Source organism: Phoca vitulina, unplaced genomic scaffold, assembly GCF_004348235.1.
Source record: "Phoca vitulina isolate PV1807 unplaced genomic scaffold, GSC_HSeal_1.0 scaffold43, whole genome shotgun sequence".
Classification (NCBI taxonomy): Eukaryota; Metazoa; Chordata; class Mammalia; order Carnivora; family Phocidae; genus Phoca; species Phoca vitulina.
Window position 1 is genome coordinate 3,785,807 of NW_022589746.1, and position 23,091 is coordinate 3,808,897.

General features: G+C 45.0%; 1 protein-coding gene across 3 annotated transcripts in view; it reads right to left on the bottom strand.

Annotated features, from left to right (window-relative positions):
- Window positions 1-23,091, bottom strand: part of PCNX2 (pecanex 2) — a 304,545-nt gene that overhangs the window by 20,262 nt on the left and 261,192 nt on the right. For all 3 annotated transcript variants that reach the window (XM_032430306.1, XM_032430305.1, XM_032430304.1), the window contains 3 exons: window positions 16,746-16,999; window positions 10,079-10,312; window positions 8,274-8,386 (listed from right to left, as the gene is read on the bottom strand). In XM_032430306.1, coding sequence (XP_032286197.1) covers window positions 8,274-8,386; window positions 10,079-10,312; window positions 16,746-16,999 — 601 coding nt within the window. The remainder of the gene's footprint in view (window positions 1-8,273; window positions 8,387-10,078; window positions 10,313-16,745; window positions 17,000-23,091) is intronic.

Consider the following 23,091-nt stretch of genomic DNA (forward strand, 5'->3'; position numbering starts at 1 on the left):
GGGATCGAGCCCTGAGTCGGACTCCCTGCTCCTCGGGAAGCCTGCTTCTCCCTCTCCCACTCCCCCTTGTGTTCCCTCTCTCGCTGTGTCTCTCTCTGTCAAATAAATAAAAAATAAAGTCTAAAAAAAATTAAAAAATAAAAATACATTTGAGCTCATGATGTTTTAACACCCAACACTTCTGTGTTCCTGAGCCTCCGTATTGACGGGTGAACTGCCATTAGCCGGTGAAAGTGCTTCCCGAAGCCAGCCTTGGGACCCCAGGGGTCAGGCACAAGGCAGCCATTCAACATCGAAAGTAGATTTCCTGACCCAGTTCCTGAAGATCCTCAGTTGGTGGTTTGTGAGGGGGTCTGGGGTCTATATTCTGATCAAGCTGCCCAGGTAATCCTGAGATCTGGGGCTCAGGGGACCAGAGAATCTGGGTGTCTCCTAAAGACATCTAGCCATGTCAGAGAAGGAAGGGAGCCAGGACCACAGAGTGGAGCCCATACACCAGGCCAAGGTAGAAGACCTTCCCATGCAGTATTACAAATCAAGGTCCCAGAAATGCTTGCTCCTTTTTCTAGGTTACAAATTCTTTCCTATGCTTTAAACTTACAGGTTTTCTACAAGCTCCAAGATTCTGATTTGAGCTGGATGACCTAATTTTAATCAGGATCTTGCATCATGTTTACTTTGTCTCTTTCTCTCCTAGATTCTAGCTTCTGAGTTTCCAACCACAGTCGAGCAAGGGGACCTCGATCTTGTTCTGCAAGATGATCCTGTAGGATGCCTGGCCCTCATTTAGGCATCATCTCCAATGGAAGCTTGGGAGAAGAAACTGAGATCGTGTCCTGGGATTTCTGAAGAACACTGTTTTCCTCCATCCACTGTGGTGAGAGGGGTGGGCAAATGGCAGCTGTGACCTCAGACCACAACAGTGACCCACGTGAGGACTCTCAGTCTCCTGCACAGGGCTTGGCATAGCATACCCATGGCTGGCTTGTTTGCCTACCATTTTTCAAGACTATGTTGATCTTGAGGTTCACTATCCTCTTGGAACCCTAGTCTCCTCCAAGAGCCAGTAATATTTCTTCTTTAAGCAAACATGTTGCTGCTATAAAATGCCACCATCTTCTCACCTTTGTCTCTATAAATGGAGAATTGGCCATGATCCACTCACCACTTTCCATGTAATTGAAGATAGCAATCAAGCTATGTTTTAGCTTGGGGTCAGTGAAACTATTTTGACTTCCTGCTAAAGCACCCCTTTATGGATATGTGCCTTTCTTCAGTGGGAGAAACAGTTCTCCAAAGAAGATGGGCCTCAAACTCCAAATCTAAAAAAATTACCAGTATTTGCTTGGTACATCCATATTAACCCATTCTATCTCCAAAACACATTGACATTTTATTTTAAGACATTGTATATACTTGTGCTCTTGGCTCACTTTCATTCAGCGTATCATTTAAGGTGATTCTCAATTTACTCATTCTCTCTAATTTTGCATGTAGATATTTTTATTTCTTGAGGATTTCCATCAGTGCTGTGTCACTGTTGTAAAGTCAAAAATATTTCCCCAACAAATCCATCAAATAAAGCAGAGCTTATGACTTGTGTTAGGCTGCTGTGTAAGACCCCTCTGGGGAGTCAGTGTTCGAAAATCCTCTGTTAACTCCTTAACATTAAATATGTGAAAATGACCCGTGAGGTCTCGTAAAGTACACCTAAGGGCATATTCCTGATTTTAAAATTACATAAAGGTAGATTGCACACATGCACACACACACAGGACATGGGCCACACATACTTTGAACATAGAGGTAACTACACTAAATAAAATATTAGCAAGTTGTGGGGCACCTGAGTGGCTCAGTCAGTTAGCATCTGACTCCTGATTTCAGCTCAGGTCATGATCTCAGGGCTGTGAGATAGAGCCCCACAACGGGCTCTGCATTGGGTGTTGGAACCTGCTTAAGATTCTCTCTCTCCCTCTCCCTCTGCACCCCTCCCCTCTCCCGCTCTCTAAGAAAAAAAAATTAGCAAGTTGAATTCATCATTGTATAAAAAGAATAATGTATCATGACCAAATAGAGGTTATCTCAGAATTTTAAGGATATTTCAGCAAGAAGAACTCTATTAATGTAACTCATAACTTTAATAGATTTAAGGAGAAGAATATCATCTGAATGTGTGCCCCCACATTTTAAAATAATTCAACATCCTTTCCTGATAAAAGTTTCATTACCAGGAAGAGGAGGAAACTCCCCGACTTGACAAAATGGTCTATTACAAACCTAAAACAAACCTTACTTTTTAATGCTTAAATATTACTCTTGTTCCTTGTAACATGTGGATTAAGGCAAGGATGCTGTGGTAGGCAGAATAAGGGGCCCCCAAAGATGTCCATATCCTAATCCCTGGAACCTGGGAATACATTACCTTAAACAGCAGAAGGAATTTTGCAGATATGATTAAGAATTTTGAGATGGGGAGATTATCCTGGACTATCTGGGTGGGCCCAATGTACTCACAGGATCCTTGTGAGGGAAAGAGAGAAGCAGGAGAAGAAGAGTTTGAGTCAGACAGAGATAAAAAATGCTGCACTGCTGGCCCGAAAGATGGAACAAGAGGCAGCCTCTAGAACAGGGCATGGACTCTCCCCTTAGAGCCTCCAGCAGGAATGCAGCCCAACAGATACCCTGATTTTAGCCTAGTGAACCCCATTTTGGACTTCTGACTTCCAAAACTCTACGGCAATTAATTTATGTTGCTTTAACCTACCAAGTTTGTGGTAATTAGTTCCAGAAGTAATAGGAAACTAACACAGATGCCCATTTCCAACACTGCCCTGGAGGTCACAGCCAATGAAATAAGAAAATGAACTGAAGGTAAATATTGGGGAGAAAAAAAGCCATAACTGTCATTATTTGTAGATATGTCTTCCCACCAGAAAATTAAAGAGAATTAATTGGAATATTATGTTTATAACAGAGTTCATAGGGGTGCCCCAAATGAGATCAAATAAAAAAAGAAATCACTTTCCCGTATGCCAGCAGTAACCAATTAAAAATGTGACAGGAAAGAAAGATTCTATTCCCAATCACAATAAACCTATAAAATATCTAGAAATGATCCATTAAGAGATTACAAATCTCAAAAAAATGACAAAAGTTTCCTGAAAGACACTTAAAAAACGGAATGATCACAAAGATGCACCATGTTACTGAATGATGTTCGTATTTTTCTCAATCTGCCAATTCAATACAATGTCGATCAAAATGCCAGCAGAGCTTTCTATAAAATGTGCGTCTAAATTTCATCTGAGGAGAACATGAGCAAGAATAGCACCCACCACAAAACAACGAGGCAAAAGCAAAAACAGGGGGACTAGACTTACCAGATATCAAAACAATGTTATCACTCTAGGAAACCAAACAGTATGGTTTTGTTATCAGAACAGAGAGATGGATCACTTTAACAGACATGTAAATCCAGAAGTGTACCATCTATGAATGGGAATGTAGCATATGGCAAAAGGGGTATTTCAAGTTAGTGGTGTTTTTAAACTGACTGAATCACTAATGAGGAGTTACTTAGCAAATGGTATTGGACTATTAGCTATCCGTTTGGGGAAAAAAAAAATGGATCCCTATCTCCCATCACGTATGAAAATACATTCTACTTGAATTTGTTGGGAGACAGTAGTCTAGTGGGCTCATTCTCCAACATATCCTACTGCTTTGCCAAGAATGCAAGACCCAGGCTATTCTCCAGCACCATGTTTGCAGTGAGCATCCTTGAGGGATGAAATGGCATCTCTCTCTGCTACAAAATGGCTGGTTCCTTGAGCTAAGTGCTCTTCTCCTGTCTTGGAAAATGGTGCTCTGCATCATTCCTGTGGGTCTTGGGGGCAAGGGAAACAGAAAAAAACATGCTGAATCTCATGCTGCCCCTGTGCTATGAGAAATAAGGCCCTTTGTCTCTGACCCAGGAGTCTCCTGTGCTCTGCTAGAATCCATGAAAATGTAACAAGGTAGCTAATTACCTAAAAGGTAGAGTAAAATCAAATCCCAAGACCTGACAGGATTCAAAACAAAAATGGAAAGAAGTAAAACTATAGAAGTATCAGAGGAAAATAGGGGGTATTGGGCGCCTGGGTGGCTCAACCGGTTAAGCGTCTACCTTTTTTGGCTCAGGTCATGATCCCAGGGTCCTGGGATCAAGCCCCACATTGGGCTCCCTGCTCAGCAGGAAGCCTGTTTCTTCCTCTCCCACTCCCCCTGCTTGTGTTCCCTCTCTTGCTGTGTCTTTCTCTGTCAAATAAATAAATAAAATCTTTAAAAAAAAAAGAAAGAAAATAGGGGGTATTTTTATATCCTGGAGCTGAAAAATAAAAAAAAAAAACACTTTTAAGAAAGACACAAAATCCTGAAATTATAATTTTTTAAAAAGGTGTTATAGATAAAAATAAAAGACAAGTGCACCTTGATAGAAAATATTTTTAACACATATTAAGATCATAATATGAGAGAATACCTCCCAAAACTCAGTAAGAGCCTAATAAAAATGGGTAAAGCACATAAATAGGCAGGCAATTCACACAAAAAATATGTGGCCAATAAATATGTAAAATGATCCTTACCTCACTATTGATAATAGAAATGCAAATTCAAATGAGAATGAGATAATTTTTCACCCATGAGACTAGAAAATTTAAAGACCGAATCTCCAGCATTAGTGAGGATATGGCAAAACATTCTTGGTTAGATTACAAATTGGGGCAGCTCTTTTGGAGAGCCATTTGATTATATCTATAAAAATTACATTTAAACATTTTTTGAGCTATGGAATCATTTTTTTTTTTTTTTTGCAAGCAAAACCAGTTATTGAATTCTAGCATATAAAATATAGAGCACAGCTGTTCGGGTAAAGTAGAGGTGGGGGCCCTGTCATGCTCCGTCTCACCTCCCCTCATGCTGCATCCCTCCCCACATCCCACGACACAACCAAGTCAGAACTTCACGGACGTCAGGCCCAAGGAACCACTGGGCCAGGGCGGTGTGTGAAATCAGTTACCTTTATTGGTCTTTGGACTGAAATGAAAACACGCCACAGGATTTTGCTGTGGTGTGGGACCACTTAGTAAAGGGAACCAGTCCCAGATAATCAAATCTTTCCTCAGAGTACCGAGAATATTATTCCCAGATTTATCTCATCACTATGTTTGGAACGAGCAGAGCTGACACTGAGTATGAGAAACTGTTTGAAACAAAGAAAATCCCATCAACTCAAGGTTTAAAAAAGCAGCTGGTGAGCCTGGTGCTTAATCAAGAGAAAAATAAATAAAGCAGACCAGGCAAGAAACACCTGGATCAGGAATAATTGAACAAGTTACGCGAAGAGCAAGATTGAAGAAGTCTTTGCAAATTGCTTAGGTGGGAACTGAGATAATAAACCCTTGAAGCATTTTATCTGCAATTTGTACAGAAAATTCAGAATTTATTTGTTTAAAAAAACCGACTTCAAATGGATCAAACAAAAGATCGCTTGCCTGGATGCTAGGATTATCTGAAGACTCGTGATTCCAGAATCCTCTGAAGCCCTTCCCCAACTGCATTCCCTCCTTACAGTTTCGTGAGGAGCCCCTGCTGTAGCCACATCATCCTGTTTTTACAAAGCCTACCTTTGAGCCTCCTGCTAGGCTTTCCATCATTAAATTAGGACCCAGACAATAGACCACAGAGGGAATGGCCCAGGGTCATAGCAGGATGCTGAGTCAGGCAGGAGAAGCCCATCAGCTCCCTCCCTGGGGTATTTCCTAGAAGAGGTTTTAGCTCAGCACTAACGTGTAAGTCGCTTTTCTCACCTGTGAAGAAAATCAGGAAATTCAGAGATGTGGGAGTTGAAGGAATAGCTGTCACATGTTCTGACTACCTCGGTGCTGATCTTTACATCTGAGTGACTCAAGGTTATGGTCTCCAGAGAGAAATGAAGAGACACGCCAACCACACCACTTCACCCCTTACCGACGCACAACACGTAACGGCCGATGCCCTTCCACAGCGTGGTGCCCTGGCTCCCCGCCGTCCCCTGAAGGAGGGCACCCTGGACTCACCAGGGCTTGTGAAGGTTAAGTCAATACGTGCATGGGTTTTGCCCTTCAGAAGATTATAATCCGGCCTATGAACACTCACTCCAGTTGAGTATCAAAAGAACCTGGTGTCAATGGTATGATACAGAAATCCCGAAGAAAGTGCAAGCAGAGGAGAAACCAGTGAGGGGAGCCTACATGGAGCTGCTTTTCGAGCTCCCTGGTTTTGTATGATGCTCAGCCTTGGCCACACACTGAAATCATTGGGGGGTGGGGGGGCGTGAGTAATCCTCATGCTTGCACCCACCAACAGGGATTCTGATGTCACTGGTCTGGACTGGGGTAGGGCCTGGGCACCAGGATATTTAAAAGCCCCCCAGGAGACTTTAATGTGTACCCATTGAGGTGATCCTGACAGACGAGCAGAATCTAGAACACCCAGCCCCTGGTGCTAAGTACCCAAGGAGAAGTCTGAAACGGCCAGTGATCCTGGCGATAAGAACACCATTTCATGACAGCAGCTTCATGGGAGTAGCAGGAGCAGAAGGCAAACTGGCGGCGGGGTGGTGGGGGCCACTGAGCTCTGCGTCATTGGTGACGGAAACTTCCAGAGCTTGTTCGTGAATGCAAGAGAAGACTGGGTGATAGAGGGTGGAGGGTGAAAAGGCCAGGAGAGGATTTAACTTTGTTTTTGTTCTTTAAGAAGAGAAACTTGGAAATATTATTCATCCATAAGAAGAAGGAAATCTGGGGCGCCTGGGTAGCTCAGTCGTTAAGCGTTGGCCTTCGGCTCAGGTCATGATCCCAGGGCCCAGGGATCGAGCCCCGCATCGGGCTCTCTGCTCGGCGGGAAGCCTGCTTCTCCCTCTCGCTCTCCCCCTGCTTGTGTTCCCTCTCTCGCTGTGTCTCTCTCTGTCAAATAAATAAATAAAATCTTAAAAAAAAAAAAAAAAGAAGGCAATCCTACCATTTGTGACAACATGGATGGACCTTGAGGGCATTATGCTAAGTGAAGTCAGTCAGAGGAAGGCAAATACCGTATGATCTTACATATATAGAATCTAAAAAAACAAAATGAAAAAACCAAGCTCATAGATACAGAGAACAGACTGGTGGGTGCTGGAGTTGGCGTGGCGGGGGGGACATACGAAATGGGTGAAGGTGGGCAAAAGGCACCAACTTCGTCATAGATAAATAAGTCATGGGATGTAATGTATGGCGTCGTGACTCTAGTTAATGATACTGTATCACATACTTGAAAGTTGCTAAGAGAGTAAATCTTAAAAGTTCCCATCACAAGATAAAAGGTTTGTAACATAATAAAAATACATATGGTGATGCACATTAACTAGACTTATGGCGGTGATCATTTTGCAATATATACAAATATTGAATCATTATGAAACTAATACAAAGTTATATGTCAATTATAGCTCAACTGTTTAAAAAAGGAGAGAAACTTGAGCTATTTACATACAGGGCAGGAAGATCTGGTAGAAAGAGAGCTTGAAAAAACAGCCAAAGGGACATCCAATTAATCAAAGCCCCACAGAGACAGGGCAGGGTAGTCTGGACTAGAGCACAGACGTGATGCTTTTCTTTTGCGTGGAAAAACAGGGAAAGGGAACGAAACTTTATTTTTTGTTAAGATTTATTTATTTGAGAGAGAGAGCAAGAGCGCGAGCGCAAGCATGGGGGATGGGAGGCAGAGGAAGAGGGAGAGAGAATCTGCAGCAGATTCCACGCTGAGCATGGAGCCCGACTTGGGGCTCGATCACATGACCCTGAGATCACAACCGGAACCAAAAGCAAGAGTTGGATGCTCAACCGACTGAGCCAACCAGGCGCCCTGGGAACAGACCTTTATTAAGCATTAATTTTGCTAGAGACCAGGCTAGGTAATTCCTATAAATGATTTCATTTCATCTTTCCAGCAAATCCACCAGGACCCCTGTAACACAAAAGGTCCTGTACCCAGAATCCTGGGGATTTAGCTACTCTGTATTAGTGCCATTTCCAAACGTAGAACTCCCAAAGGTCACAGTGATCCAAAAGCCTCCTTATGGGCCCAACATAATTTATTATGGCAAGAACTATCTACATAAGCAGTCCAACTTTAAAATAAAGAAAATGACTGACAAAAATCTGTCAAAAATATAAAATCCTGGTGCCTGTACCAACTGTTTCTTCACATACCTGAGAGCCATGTTGTGGGCTGCCGTTCCCAGAGCTCTCCTCCCCAGGATGCACAGGGCAAAGGACAGGGTCACTAAAGGAGAGTCCTCATCACTGTCCAGCTTCTTGGAGGGCTGAAAGAGCAAGGATGTTAATTCAACTTTCCCAAGGGTTCCATCATGCACCGACACAGAATCATATCCCAGGGGGCTTTGCAAGTCAGCCATTGTGGTCACTTGGTCCAGTAGCATGCCCCAGGGATGGAGAACCCTCTGATTCCTGAAACACTTTCTCTTGTGGTTGGACGTGGAAAAAAAATTTGAAATGAGGAAGCTACTTTAGGGGAGAAAAGAGGCTACCATGTGCCTTGCTGACCTAATTCTCTGGAATTTTGAATATGGCACTTCACAGGTGAGGATGGGGGGAGCTTACAAATGAATGCCCACCTTACCACAGGGCAGGGGTATGACTAGCAGGGAGGGAAGGAGTACAGGAATCATGGGCAGGTGAGGGTTTTCTGTTTTCCCTACAACGAGGAGCCCTGAATTGACCATAAGTCCACAATAAACAGCTAAATTAAAGAGGTCATCCAAAGTCAGCTTAAAAAAGGGGTGGGGAGGGGCGCCTGGGTGGCTCAGTTGGTTAAGCGACTGCCTTCGGCTCAGGTCATGATCCTGGAGTCCCGGGATCGAGTCCCGCATCAGGTTCCCTGCTCGGCAGGGAGTCTGCTTCTCCCTCTGACCGTACCCCCTCTCATGCTCTCTCATTCTCTCTCTCTCAAATAAATAAAATCTTTAAAAAAAAAAAAAAAAGGGGTGGGGAAAATGCAGAAGAAAGAGTCAAAATAGCTTTTACAAGAGAAATGAAATGATTTCATGAATGAAATGAGGAAAGAAGAGCACTATCACAAGGATAGCTAGGGATACCGATAGATTCTTTGAATACCTCAACCACCTGAAGAGGCCAAGCAGGGGTTAAGAAATCAGCACACATTCTCCTTGCTGCATCTGGAGAAAGCAGATTCTGTCACCTGCTCCTTCGACAACCTGTTTTCAATCACTCACGAAAATGTCAAGGACCTGGATTAGGGTCGTAATTTGGTTTGTCCCCACAAGTCATTGGGTGACATACTTCACTACTGAGGAGCTTGTTTTCAACTTGAATCTACTGTCTCCATCAACGGCATCCTGATCCAGCTTTTCAAACCCCAGGAAGCAAGGTCAACCAACTCCCTCCCTTTGCTTCCCTTCCCTCTCTCCTCCCCTTGCTCCTCCTCCTTGCCAACCCTCCTCCTCTTCTTTTGAGAAGCTGTCATTGTCCTTGGTTTCATTTCTAAGAGGCTGCATTCATCTCCAGAAGTGTCCCCCGCACGGGAGCAATAATGCACAAGAGACACAACTGTGCGAGTGGGTTGGACCATCTTGATTGCTAAACAGATTGGTTGCCTGTCCACGATTCAATACGTCCAGTAACTCCTTTGTATTTCAGCACAGATATCCTTTGTACGGAAATCTCAAAAAGCAGCTCTACACAAAGGAGTTTCCAGAGTTTGAAAGCCATGCTAGAGGCTTAAAACCGCACTATGCCTGAGAACAGTAGAGAGGGAGATAACACCTTCAAGGCTCCTTCACTGGAGACAAGGTATATGACTTCTTCCTTTAAAATTTTGCTTAAGTGTTAAATAAACATTTATCCAAATACCAATGTTCTCTCTCCACTATGTTATTATCATCTACCATACAGTATTACAAGAGATGGATTTTATAAAATGCTCCTTGTGTTTTATATTTAACCCAACACCTCTGGCCCCCACCTCCCTGACCTACCTCTTGTCTCTTCCGTGCACAGTACTGAATCCATTCTAGATAAACATTACAGTAGCTGGCGCGGGTTATCCCCTGGAGACACGGGACGTAGTCATCATCAACGTTAATGTTGAACATGGCAAGGTCACGCTCGATGTAATGCCACTTGGCAAAGGGCTGCAGAGACTTCAGAAGGGATTCGTTTTTGATCCAGGAGAGAAGTTTGGGGGACGTTACCATATAGTATATTATACTCTGTGGAGAGAAAGCAAGAATTTGAGCCCTTACAGCCATTCTAAAGACAGAACGACTTTTTATTTATTATATCTCATAAAGTCAATCAATGTCAGGGATTGACATGTGGTGTCATTGTATTTCCTGCTAGATTTTTTTTTTAAAGATTTTTTATTCATTTATTTGAGAGAGAGAGAGAGCATGAGTGGGGTGAGGAGCAGAGGGAGAAGCAGACTCCCTGCTGAGCAGGGAGCCAGACTTGGGGCTCGATCCCAGGACCCCGGGGCAGACACTTAACCAACTGAGCCACCCAGGTGCCCCTTTCCTGCTAGATTTAATGCATAGGAACTCACTTGGGACATTCTAAAATGTCCTCTCTTATGGGTCACCACAGGGATGAGGGAAGTGAGAAGAACAGAACGTTAACAGAATGTACCAGGACAGAAGTTCCGTGGTGAAGAAGAATGACAGCCAGCCCAATCCTTTCTGAGAGAGACACACAAAAGCACCCTTGGGTTACCGCAGGCTTCTGTGGATGCCAAGCATGGCTGATCCAGCCGAAAGAGACTGGGGCAGACCCTCTTCCAGGACCCCAGCTCGGGAGTGTTTAATGAATGAAAACACCAAAGTTCTTATGGAAAGTACTTATGATGTAGAATTGTCGAAACACACATGCGTACATAATCCCGGGTTCCCAGACGGTGGACATCTGTGATGCTTTCCCAAAAAACCCATGTTTTCCCCTCCATCAGACATGCCACTTAGGAATCCCAATTGGCGAAAATGCCACCCTCGGGCCTTCTCATTCTGAGTCACAGCTTTATTGAAAGCCATCTTGTAGTTCGCGAATGAATTCCTCCTTCAGAAAGGCTAGCTCCCGGCCCGGAGAAGTCAAAATACAGCAGAGAAGGTGAAAATCCAGCTCCGATACAGGCACATCAGCAGCAGATGGGAGAGTACACCTCCTCTGCAACCTTCACTGCACTTTATTACCACGGGCAAATGGACGTGGTGCTCAGCGCCACTGAGGCTGCCCCCCGCCCAAGCCCTCCCCCTGCTCCGGTAGCCTGGCTTGCATCTCACCTGGGAATCACAAGCAACAGGGAGGGGTGGTATTTGGTGTGAGGAGGCAGTGATGCACGCTCTTATGGCCCCAAACCCTTAATCAACGGCGTTCTCTGATCGTAGACACACGTTCCTCCCGAGGGAGAAGACAGACAGGAACGCACATGGCCTGGGCCTGGCCAGGGCTTAGGGGGCTGGCACCTGTGACTTGAGTGGGCAAAGACACTTTTCCAGGCAGCCTCCTGCCTTCTCTCCGGCTCTTCCCTCCCTTCAGCTGGGATGTGAAATCTGGAGCACCGAGATCGGAGGTTGCTGAGGAGTGTCTGATCTCAGGGTGTCTGAGGAGTTTGAGCAGGTGGTCCCCGGATTGGGGCCAAACAATGGGAAAGGCCTGACTAAGCCATTCTCCGCTGTTCGGACCACCAGCATCCTGGACTTTGGGAAGGCTAATCTGTGGCTCATGGTGTGTGGCCTTCCTTCTTTGGGGCATATTCCCTATTAGGCTTCATAGCCCACCTGACCCCAAAGTGGGGGAGCAGGGGACCCCAAATGACATCCACAGTTCATGCACTATTGCATTTCTGCAGCACTGCACCCAGGACAACCTTGCTGGCCTGGAGAAGTCCCTTCAGGGTAAGGAGGGAGGGGACAGAGAGGGAGGGAAGGAGGAAGAGGCCATAGGAAGCTGAGAAGGAGGTGGGAAGGACAGAAGTGCTAGCAAAGCGCACTTCTCTTCATTATTTTGAGGTTTAAAATGAGCGAGTGCACATGAAGAACTCAGTACAAGGCCTGACGTCTCTGCCTTACCTACCCAGGGGGCTTGAGGCCCAGGGAGCGAGCAGTAGGCTCAGGTGAGGTCTGGAGCAGGGGTGAGGCCACAGATGACATTAGGGGCCAGGAGAGACCGCTGAGTCTAATGTTCAGAAACGTCAATTCTGACTCTGGAGGGTTTTCTACTGCCTGCTTGCTGGCAGGATAATTTAAAGCTTCTAGGAGGTAGGCAGTGTAAGCAGTTGACCCAAAGTTACAAGCAGAACGGGATCCATGACCGTGGCCAAAGGCACAGCGTCTCTGCTGACAATTACAAAGGCCACAAAGAAATTGGGTCTGCATGAACATCTGGCTCTAGCAAACATCTGGTCTAGTTTTTCCCAATATGTCCTAATCCCATGAACCAGATAGGAACAACAAACAAAACTCGAAGGACGTTTACCTTTTCATTCCTTTCTAGGGGGGGAATGAAAATAACCCCCTCGACCGATGAAGTCAGAATAGTTAACAAGGACTTCGAATCCCAGAGGCTAAAACTTCCTCCTCTAGGTCTGGCAAAATTTTGCAGTGTCGACTTCTCAGCACACCCCCAGCTGGGCTCCCACTTCCCTCTGCTCCTGCCCCTCCCCCCAGTGCGCGAGGAGAATCTGTTCCTCTTGCCCAGAGAACACAGAACACACCCAATCCTTGCAAACCATGCCCCGTTTCCACTTGATTTAGGCAGAAATTCTGTCAGGGAGACGGAGTCAATGAGCAGTGTGCAATCCTTCAGAATCTATCAGGATGAAATGGGTACAACACTAAGTAAAACTGAGAAGTAAGGCTGGAGAAAATGAATTGATGACATAGAACCTGATCCATGTTGAAAGCAAGACCTCTTCTGAATTAATTCACCATATCTGGCTCCTCCAGCAGGGATTCTCCTGGTTTCTCATTTTAATTGTAGATCAGCATATTCTATCAGACAGCGCGTTCTAGGAGAGGGGCCCTGGCAGGCAGCCCCCCACATGTCCAGGTTTTGTGCTCCCCATTCTGCAAGGCAAGCGATAAGCCCCTCTCCTTTCTGAAAGGCTTGGACAGGAACAATGGCAGCGGGAAAACCCGGCCCTCGCTGAAAGCTGATTTCTTGACTGCTAAGAGGGTTTTGATCACTAATAAATGGAGGGAAGGAGGAGGAGGCACCAGGGAAAACCTCCAGTCGTCAGGAAGGAAATGATTTCAAATATATTCATAGAGGGTGGCGGAACTGACCCAGTTTATCAGGAGATAAAAAAAAATCCTTTTGTGTAATGGAATTATTCCAAGCTTTTCTTCCTTTTTGACTTGCCGGCCCAATAAAAATAATATTAATGATAAAAAGAATGAAACCAAGTTCTTGCAACTTGAAGCAATCCAGCACTACAAAGGTGATTCTGTTCACCACGTAACCAAAGCCAAAGAAGAAAACACTCGTTAGTTTTTTACCCTAAAAGACTGCTTCTCCTGTTCTAACAGCCACTCGGCATGCCTGACATTTTCTTTAACTAACTCCGGGGGGGAATGAGCGCAAGTTCTGAGCTACCCCACACCAAAGGGTGGGCAAGCACTGAGTGCTGTATTTAGAGAAAGCCTCGCATGAACAGCCCCGTCGGTGTAGATGTGAATTAACCAGGAGGCGCCGTGAGACCCCATCAACCCCCACATCTCGGCCCTTCCTGTGCACTGATTTGGAATTTAAGAGAAATCTGTTTCTTTTGAGCACAAATACATCTGTAGTCCTTCCTAAACCTCACTGTATATTAAATCACTTAGGAAACTAATTCAAAAATACAGGTGCTAGGGCCCCTCCCCAGGCCCATGGAATTGGAATTTCTGGGTAGGACGTGCAAATCCATAATTAGCTGGCTTATTCAGGGAGTGTGATGTCACGGGGCTCTGCCCCCAGCTCGTGAGAAGCCCCCCACCAGGTAGCGAACCATTGCGTTGTGTGCCTCTCCTACCCCACCTGAAACTCTCATGTTGGCATCGCTCCCCTTTCTTGGAAAACAGAGTTAAAGGCATTGTTCTCCCACAAACTAAGTATTACCTGGCAGGTTCCAGGGGCCGGGGGGTGCTCCTTCAGCCTCTGCCATTTGCACATTATCCTGGACTTTTATCAGACTGCAAATTGCCATTTTAGAAAACGTACAGGGAATTGGGAGGCATGTTTCTTGGAGTTAGGAGAGGAGGAAAGTGAATATCGATTCACTTACTAGTTCAAGGGAGGGAAGCGTTAAAAAGCAGGTCCCAGGTGGTGCCCCCGAGGCCTCTGGAAAAGCCAAGAGGGTAAACCCAGAAAAGGTATCTCATCCCTTCTCTCTCCATTCTCTCTCACCCATAGTGACTTGCTGTGGCTCCACCATGTGAGCCAGGTCCGCCCACCTGTCTGGCTCATGGAAAGGCTGTTGACGGGGAGCTCCCGATTCACAGAGATGTGGCTCAGTATTGAACCCCATTCTCAACACGAATGCCTACAGCAGGTCACTCAGACTCTTGCTGATATCTGAATCTCATCCACCCAGACTGGTGTGGCCTGGACCCAGGATCCATGTTACCTTTGTTCATTCCGTCCAAAAAATGCACCGGACACTGCCCTATGCAAGTCATCACACTGAACTCTGGGGACCCAGAGAGGAGTCAGGTCTGTGCGGCTCCCGTGCTTAGGGAGTCGCTGGAAGGTGAAGTAGAACAGATTTCAGAGCAAGGCGAGGTGAATGTCAGCACGGGCCCCAGGGTAGCTTGTGTGCACGTGGAATGAGGAGAGAGGAGCTGGAGGAGGATGCCTGGCAGGGATGGGGGCGGGGAGCACAGGGGAATGTTTGTGCAGAGGGGGGGGACGATGGGGGCAGGGTGGAAACTCTACTGGAAACAACAGTGGGGGCTCTAGACGATTTGTACCTGGGTTCCAGGCTGCCCAGAATGCACGTTCCCCAACCCCTCACAGCTGGCACGGACAGGACGAGCTTCTGGCCCCCGGGATATAATAGGGACATACTGTGGCAGCTTCCAGGAGGCTTTCTAGGGGACCGGGGGTGCACGCCCTTGCTCTTCATTTACTCTGTCCTCTATTCCAACCATTTAAGCTTCCATCTTGGAACACGAAGTTTCCAAAATGGTAGACCTGGTGGCTGGAAGGAATCTGGGTGCCTAGGACTTCCTGCAATGGAGCTATCACCCCATTCTTCATTTATGTGTGAGAGAAACATACTTCTCACAGGAGCATACCACCGTTCTTTCAGGACCCACTGCCAAATCTACTACCAGTTGATACACTGAGCTTCCTAGGATTGACTCTGTAAGAAAAACTTCTTGCAGCCTAGTTTATAAGGTGGAGGGAGCAAACTGTGGAGTTAGGAAGCAGGAGCTCACCACTCCCTGATTTGCTTTCCAAATCTTCCCCAATGTATGTAAGGCTGGGCAAAACACCGACAGTTTTGTGTGAGGTATGGATGGAAATTTCTGCATCCCTTCAGGATGCATGAAGGTGGTGAGTACAAGCCACTAAATCTGTTTTAAATAGTCAGCACAGGAAAGCATTTCACAAACATTTCTCGTTGCAACTGCTTTGGGATGTGATAATTAAGAGTTATTTAACCTTCTGACTTTTCACAGTCTGTCTTCTATTTCCTGTAAACTTTAGTGGTATTGGTGCACACGTGGGGCTCTCCTAAGTAGCTATTCCGAATTTCTAAACGTCTTCCTTTTCAGTTGGTGGGAACCCCTGAAGCTTCAGGCACCTGTGTTATCTTTCTGTTTTGTATTTCCTCATTTCTGCTGGACCCCCTCTCTCAGCCTCAGCTGGCAGGAAGTCTGAGATCTCAGACGGATGAGTGTCCTCCTTGTAAATGGCATTAAAATGTGGGCCCCTCTGAGGGCCAGGCTCCAGGGCTCCCACCATGCAAAGAGCTCCCTCAAAACAGGAACCATCACAAAGACTTTCTCAGCCTTGGCTGCTCCCACTTGTCCCTCCCCTTTAGCAAGCGCTGTCGCCCCATTGGGCCTCTGCACCCTCGCTCGAAGCTTACATTAGTTCTCTGGGAGACTTAACTCCAAACAGGGACATTTTCTGAGTTGAATACAGGTTGGGCAGACATGGATACTGAGCAACGGGAAAAATATGTGAGCAAGAAAGGCTGTCATAACTAATCCTAATTGGACCATTTTACTATATGTTTGAGTTTTCATTTTAAGCTTAAAAAATAATTCTGGTTCTAAAGTGGGAATGGCAGAGCATTTCAACTGATACTTATAACACATAAACATGGAGCCTTGGTGATGTTTTCAGGACGTTGCCATTTATCATCGCCATCCTCCCCCTAGCTCGGCTGGGTTAGAAGTGAAGAAACAGATCTAGGTAAGAAAAGGAACTGCCTATTAGTGCCCAGACTTGGACAGAGACTCAGGCCGTGAACTCCAGGCAAAACAAAAGCCCTGGAGGATTTTTCACAAAACCAATGGTTCCCAAACTTAGCAGGGGCTCAGATTCAGAAGATAAGGAGAAGCTTCAGAATCTAGCTTTTTGCAAAGCTTTTCAGGAGCTTCTCGAGTCAGCCCAGAACTATTACTCAGACAAGTGTCTGGGGCCCCAGGGCAGCGGTACCTTGATGTAGTACCGGATGAGGATCCTTCGGAGGTCAAACACCTGCAGCATGGTGGCTGCATTGTTGTCTATGATGCTGTAGCCCTCCAGGATGTACTGTGTCCGTGTGATCTCCCAGGTGAGCCAGCGGAGGTGAAATGCGGCATTGCAGGACAAGAAGTGCGGGAGGTGGCCCGGTTTGCAGCAACAACAGCCTCTGTCCTCCTCGTCGCCTTCCATGATGGCCTCGACCTCCCTCTGCTGGCAGTAGGTTCCTGGCAGAGGACAAACACGACGGAAGTTATACAACGAGTCATTGGGGCACCTCGGCTCAGAATGGACTTTTCCTTTTGCCTCCTCCATTAGAGGGGAAGATGCTGAAGAATGTCTGGGAATCAGGAGAAGTGTTTAATTCTTTAATTCCCACATGAGTCACAATGCTCATCATTAATTCTTTTCTTCCTTCGTATTCATTCCGACTGCCACCTCCTCCCCATTTTGTGTGTGTGTTAGAGGAGACAGACTTTCATGGTGCTCATGGACACCAGTGGTTGAAATGCGGGATGGTTATATCCTTGAGTTCCCTTTTCCAGAAACCTGCAGGTCGCAGCTGAGCACATAGGAGGCTAAACAAAAGTGGCAGGTGGAGATGTCTGAGAGTAAGTTTGGTGCATGCTGAAGTGTTTTCAGGAAGGAAGGCTCCCTGCTTCTTTCCCTGGAAGAGCTCCATTGCCAAATGATCAGGGCATACCACCCATGCTACCCTGCCTCGCATGCCACCTCACCTCACGTGACTGAGGGCAGGATGCGGGGGGCCCTGAGTACATTTCCAAAGGAGTTCATTCCAAAAACAGCAGAAGATTATGGGTATTAACCATTTCTGAAAATGAGACAGCCTATCTTCCTCAACCTCTTTGTCAATGATTTGAAGGGAAACATACAGAGTATGCCAACGACATGAGTTACTGGTACCACCCGCAACGCAGAGCTGTGACCTAAAATTATCTCCACAGATGGGATGGTGGACTGAAAGTGATATCCTGGAAGTTAATAGGAATACATGGAATAGCCTGCATCTAGTTTCAAAAAAACCAGCCACATGATTTGTGAATATCTAGTAGCACATTTAACAAATACTTTAGCAGTTTCCTTGATCGTATGTATGAGCCAGAAGTAGGAAAAGGAAAAGATCCTACTGGGAATAGGTTGAGGAGCCTTTGGATGTTTTTAGCTTAGGAGAAATGTAGTCTGATTTATGTTATAGGAGATCGTGCTGGCTGCTATTCAGAGAATGGACTGTAGAGGAATGAGGGGTGGGAGCCCGGGCATCGGTTACATAGGCTGATAGTTAACACAGATGAGACAGTGGTGATCTGGACAAAGGCCGTTGGGGGAGGTACGGAGAAGTGATTAGATTCTGGATCTCTCTGAAGGTAGTCTGATAGGATTTGCAAACTAATTTGGATATGAGATGTTGAAAAGATGCACAAAGAATGGTGCGAAGTGGTCTGACCTGAGCAAGGTGAAAAGTGAAATTATCCTTCACAGAGGAGGGCAAGATCGTGGGGGGAGCAGCCTCTGGGTGGGCAGATGGAAAGATCAGGAATTTTCTTTTGCCTATGTGAAGTTTTAGCTGTTCGCTATTAATCAAAATGGAGATGTCAAGCAGACGGTAGGATGAAGAAATCTGGAGTTCAGGACAAAGGTTCTGGCAGAGATTTATAACATTTGAGAGAATTATCAGGAGAGAGGGGCTATTTAAAATAATCTGGGGAGAGCAGGACAGGTCTGAGAGCTGAGCTCTGAGTGTTCCATTCAGAGGTTGGGGATGTGAGGTGCTACTAACAAAATGATTGAATAGAAGTGGCCTGTGAGGTCAGAAGAAAACCAGAAAATAGCAAAAGCCAGTTAAAAAGGAAAATAAAGAGTTTCAAGGAAGAGGGAACATCAGCTATGTTAAATGATGCTTATAGGTCAAATTACATGAGGAATTAACTGTTAGATTTGACAATACAGAGGTAAAAGATAACCTTTGCAAGAGATTTCAGTGTCATGATGGGTGGGGGAGGGGATGCCCTCTTGGAGCGAGTTCAAGACAGTGGGAGAGAAAAAAGCAAGGGCAGTTAGTGTGGGCAACACTTCTGAGGAGTTTAAAAATCTTTATGACTTTATTATATTTTTTACACATATGTTATAATGCTTGATATTGTCCCACAGATCACTGGGTCTCTATTTTCTTTAAACGTTTTATTATTTGCATCAGTTTGAATAGTTTCTATTGCCTTGTCTTCAAGTCCACTGATCTTTTCTTCTATCCTCTAAATGTTTCACCTCAGATGTTGTATTTTATTCATTTTTAGAATTTCTCTTTTTCTCCTATTGATAGTCTCCATCAGGTCATTCATTATGATAATTTTTCCTCAGACTTCCTAAACATATTAATAACTGTTTGAAACTTCTGTTACCTCCAACATCTTTGGCTGTGTTTCTATTTATCGTTTTCTTTTCCTGGTTATGGGATCCTTTTCTTTGGCTTCTTTTCATATCTAGAAACTTTTATTATATGCTGTATATCATTGATGCTATAGTGTTGACAGTCTGGTCTTTTTTTAGAGAGAGTTATGTTCTCTTAAGGGGTTCGTTCATTTGCACATCAGCTTGTCATCTTGATCCTTTTGAAACTTGTTTTTAATCTTTGAGAGTGTCTAGAGTAGATCTCTAGGGTGAAGATATCTCTACTTCTAAAGTCTTTCTGGGGTCTCGGTTGAATTCCTGGGATGTCCGACAAGGTCGTCTCACTGGGTGATTCTTGGCACTGTTAGGCCTCCATATTCTCCACATAGCTCACACCTCCCCAGTTACTATTCTCTGCCAGGACTCATCTCTAACATTCAGCAGGTTAATATTCATCCAATCACTAAGGAGGATCCCAGTACAGATTTTTGCCATACCTTCTCTGTGAAATTCACTCCTATCTGCTACTATGACCCACAAAGTCCGGCTATATTAGCGATCCAGAACTCTGATTCTCTCTCCCTAGCTCAGCAAGACAACTGTATTCTGTTTGGATGCTGCCTCCCCCTACTACAGATAGGAAAGGGCTTCCAGGAAGAGAACAAGGGTAATTATTATGGAGCTTACTTTGCGTGTCTCCTTTCTCTCAATAATCAGAGCCTTGCACTGTCTGTTCAATACCTGAAAGCTGTTGATGAATATATTTTTCCCAGTTTTATAATTGTTTATGGCAGGAAGGATAGTCCAGTACTGGTTACTCAGTCATAGCTAAAAGGGTGACTCTCTGAATCATTCTACATGTCTTTAGAGACTTAATTCAAACATGAAAACTGTCCCTACATTCATTTCCATACCATTCACTTTTTCCAAGATCCCATATCATTATTCACAGTGCCTGGTACATAGTGGGTGCTAACAAAGTGGTTGGTGGGATGCCTGAATGAATGACTGAATGAATAAATAAAAGAAAGATGTTAATCCAGATCACTGCATGCACAGGCAACAGATACCTATTGAGAAAATGCACAGCAGATTACATTATGCACGTGGCAGATAAAGTCAATGTTGGTACTAAGCTTCTCTTATAGTACAAATGAATGGGTCAGAGATGGAAAACTACAATCTTCAAATAATAATGTACACACAGAACTGTTAGGATAACAGGCAATGAAATAGGAGTCGACCAGGAAGGGGTTGTGTAACATAAAGTATAACGGTGAAGGGCTGATCCCAGATCTTGTGATTCCATTTGTCTTTCCCCAAAACTTCACTGCTTTGTCTTAGGTGAAAGCAGTCTTTTTAAACATTTCAAGTGTCTCTTAGCTCATTCTGCAATATAAAACCATAGAGATGTATATAAATACATACATGAACTATAAGCAATGAGTAATTCAGATTGCATGCTCTGGGGCTTCCAGAGTGAGCAATGACCCCAGTGTCCTAACCGATCTGCCCACTGGGACCCTAGGACGGCAGGCAGTAGACTCTGGGCGTGGGAGATGTTCCATCCACCAAATGGCACACTAACCACACTGGTGTTCTGCCAGTAAATAATATAATTCAGCAAGAAACTCTCTTTCAATGAAGAAGTGAGGCAGTTCTTAGGCTACATAAGGAAGAAGCAGAGAGGAGGATTTTCACCTCAAATAGATTAACAAATCTGGTTAAATGACATGTCTCAAAAATCCACATTTCTTTCCAATTTCTCTCTCCATACTTCTCCATCCAGGCATTTATCATGTGGGGCTGAATGTCAGGGTTGGTTTTTTTCCCTCTTACATCAAACAAACTGGAAGGTGTGTGTGTGTGTGCCTGCGCGCGTGTGTGCGTGCGCATGTGCACCATACAATGCAAAGTTTAGATTTCCACCACATGAATGAGATAAGTAAAACCACACACCATGAGGAACGACATTGACGAAAGGACAGGTGAGGACACAGTGCGCCATGAAGGACCGCCACTCAACAGAGACATCATAACTGCTGCAGGCTTTTAATAAACAGTTAAGGTAGGTGCTGAGACCTTCTCTTAGGAACAAAAGATGCAGGGTCAGGATCACATTGTAAAAGAAGATGAAAATAAGAAACTCAGTCATTTCTGGACATGCACTAATTTGTTGCTCAAATGCAAGTCAAGACCATAGTCTTCTCGGAGAGGCTCACAGGGTTTAGAGCACATTCCCTCCAAAGGGAACACTGGAGGCCAACTGTTCCCACACTGTGACCTCTCACACCATTGGTGTCAATGAATGACGAGCGGGCTAGCTGTTTCTGTCTGGTGTTTCCATTGAAACCGACTCTTGGCATCTTTTGTGTTGTGGTGTTCTCATGGTCTGTCAGCGGGACATAAGAAGGCATTCAGTAAATAATTTTTGAATTATTTTGAGAATGTCTTAGGGTCTTAGTTCTGATAGATGAGAATGCCTAATTAAAGCAGAAGGAATTAATGTTTGGAACTGAAAATGTACCTAGTAGATCCCAGATGTCTTGCCACACAGGATACGTATCCATTTCCTGAGTGTGGCCACCATGTGGGGCAGCCATTCCTGGCATACCTGGCAGCCCTCCTGACCTCTGACCCTTTCTTCCTCTCTTCGTCAGTTCCCCAAACAGCAAGCACTGCTCCCCTTTAAGTGCAGTTTGCCGTATCTACCAGCGACAGGCCAGGCTTGGCTTATTTATTCACACTTATTTCCCAAAAGGAATGAAGTCAATTTAAAAAGGCATGCACAGTACAACGGCAAATGATAAAATTTAGGTAAAAATGGGGATAAGAAAAAATATGATGAAGCCAGAATAATGTCAAGAGACCCTAACTGCATTCTGTGATACCCTGTCTGTTTACTAAAGGTGGACCACAGATTGCACTGGGGCTTTCTAGCAGCCAATGTACAAAGAAAATTTGAATAGTTTCTTGTGTCCTTAAGACAACAACAGAATAATTCCTTGCAAGGGTCATAGCTATTTCTGGCAAAGATACCAGAAAGATAATATTCCCAAGACCCTAATAAAAAAAATATTGTGCAATACGGTGAACACCATCCTTAACAGCATTGCCCAGAAAGTACGAACACAAGCCTCAGTGAGCTGTTCTAATACAGCCAAAGTGCAATAAAGAAAAAGCATCTCTATAGGTGGCCAAAACAATTTAGCTTTAAGTATGTGGTTCTCGTGTCTCCCAAGGGCAGATTTTAGAGACTCCTGAGGACAGGAGAATTTCGTCCCTTTGAGGAAATCCTTGCTATGGATCATTTTCTCTCCACCCAGTTCTGACAATTATTGTGTACTGAGCGGCAATAAATTTTAATGTGTTCTCCCTGACAAGCCCAGGAATGTAGATATTCTGTGTGGGCAGGTGACCATCCTGCTCTCATGGTCAGCCAGGCCAGAGGTAGAGCTGATGTTTCTTGGGAAAGACGGGAAGCCAAAGAGAACAGTTGCCTGAACAGAAGGTCCGTTAACCAAAACTCAACCCAAAGTGTCCCCCGTTCCATTCCAAACAGCCCTGTGGGGGAGATGCCATCCAGGCTGGGAAGCCTGGGCCAGAGGAGAGAGGACTCAGGGTGGGCCCGCTGGAGTGGAAACTTGACCCCTACCGAGGCACTTGAACATGATTTTGTAGGTAACAGGCAGGTCGTAGGGATTTTTGAGTCTCAAGGAAACAGGAGTAAAGTTGCAGTTAAGAAATATTCTCCTGCAGCTTTGGGGGAGCAAAGAAGAGGCCGGTGAGGGGAAGTCAGCTACCCACAGTCCCACTGCAGGTGCGAAATGATGGGGACTGGAACTAGGGCTGTTTACCAAGAGGTCAGAACACATGAAGGAGATGCTGGGCCATTATGTGATGGGGACTTCAA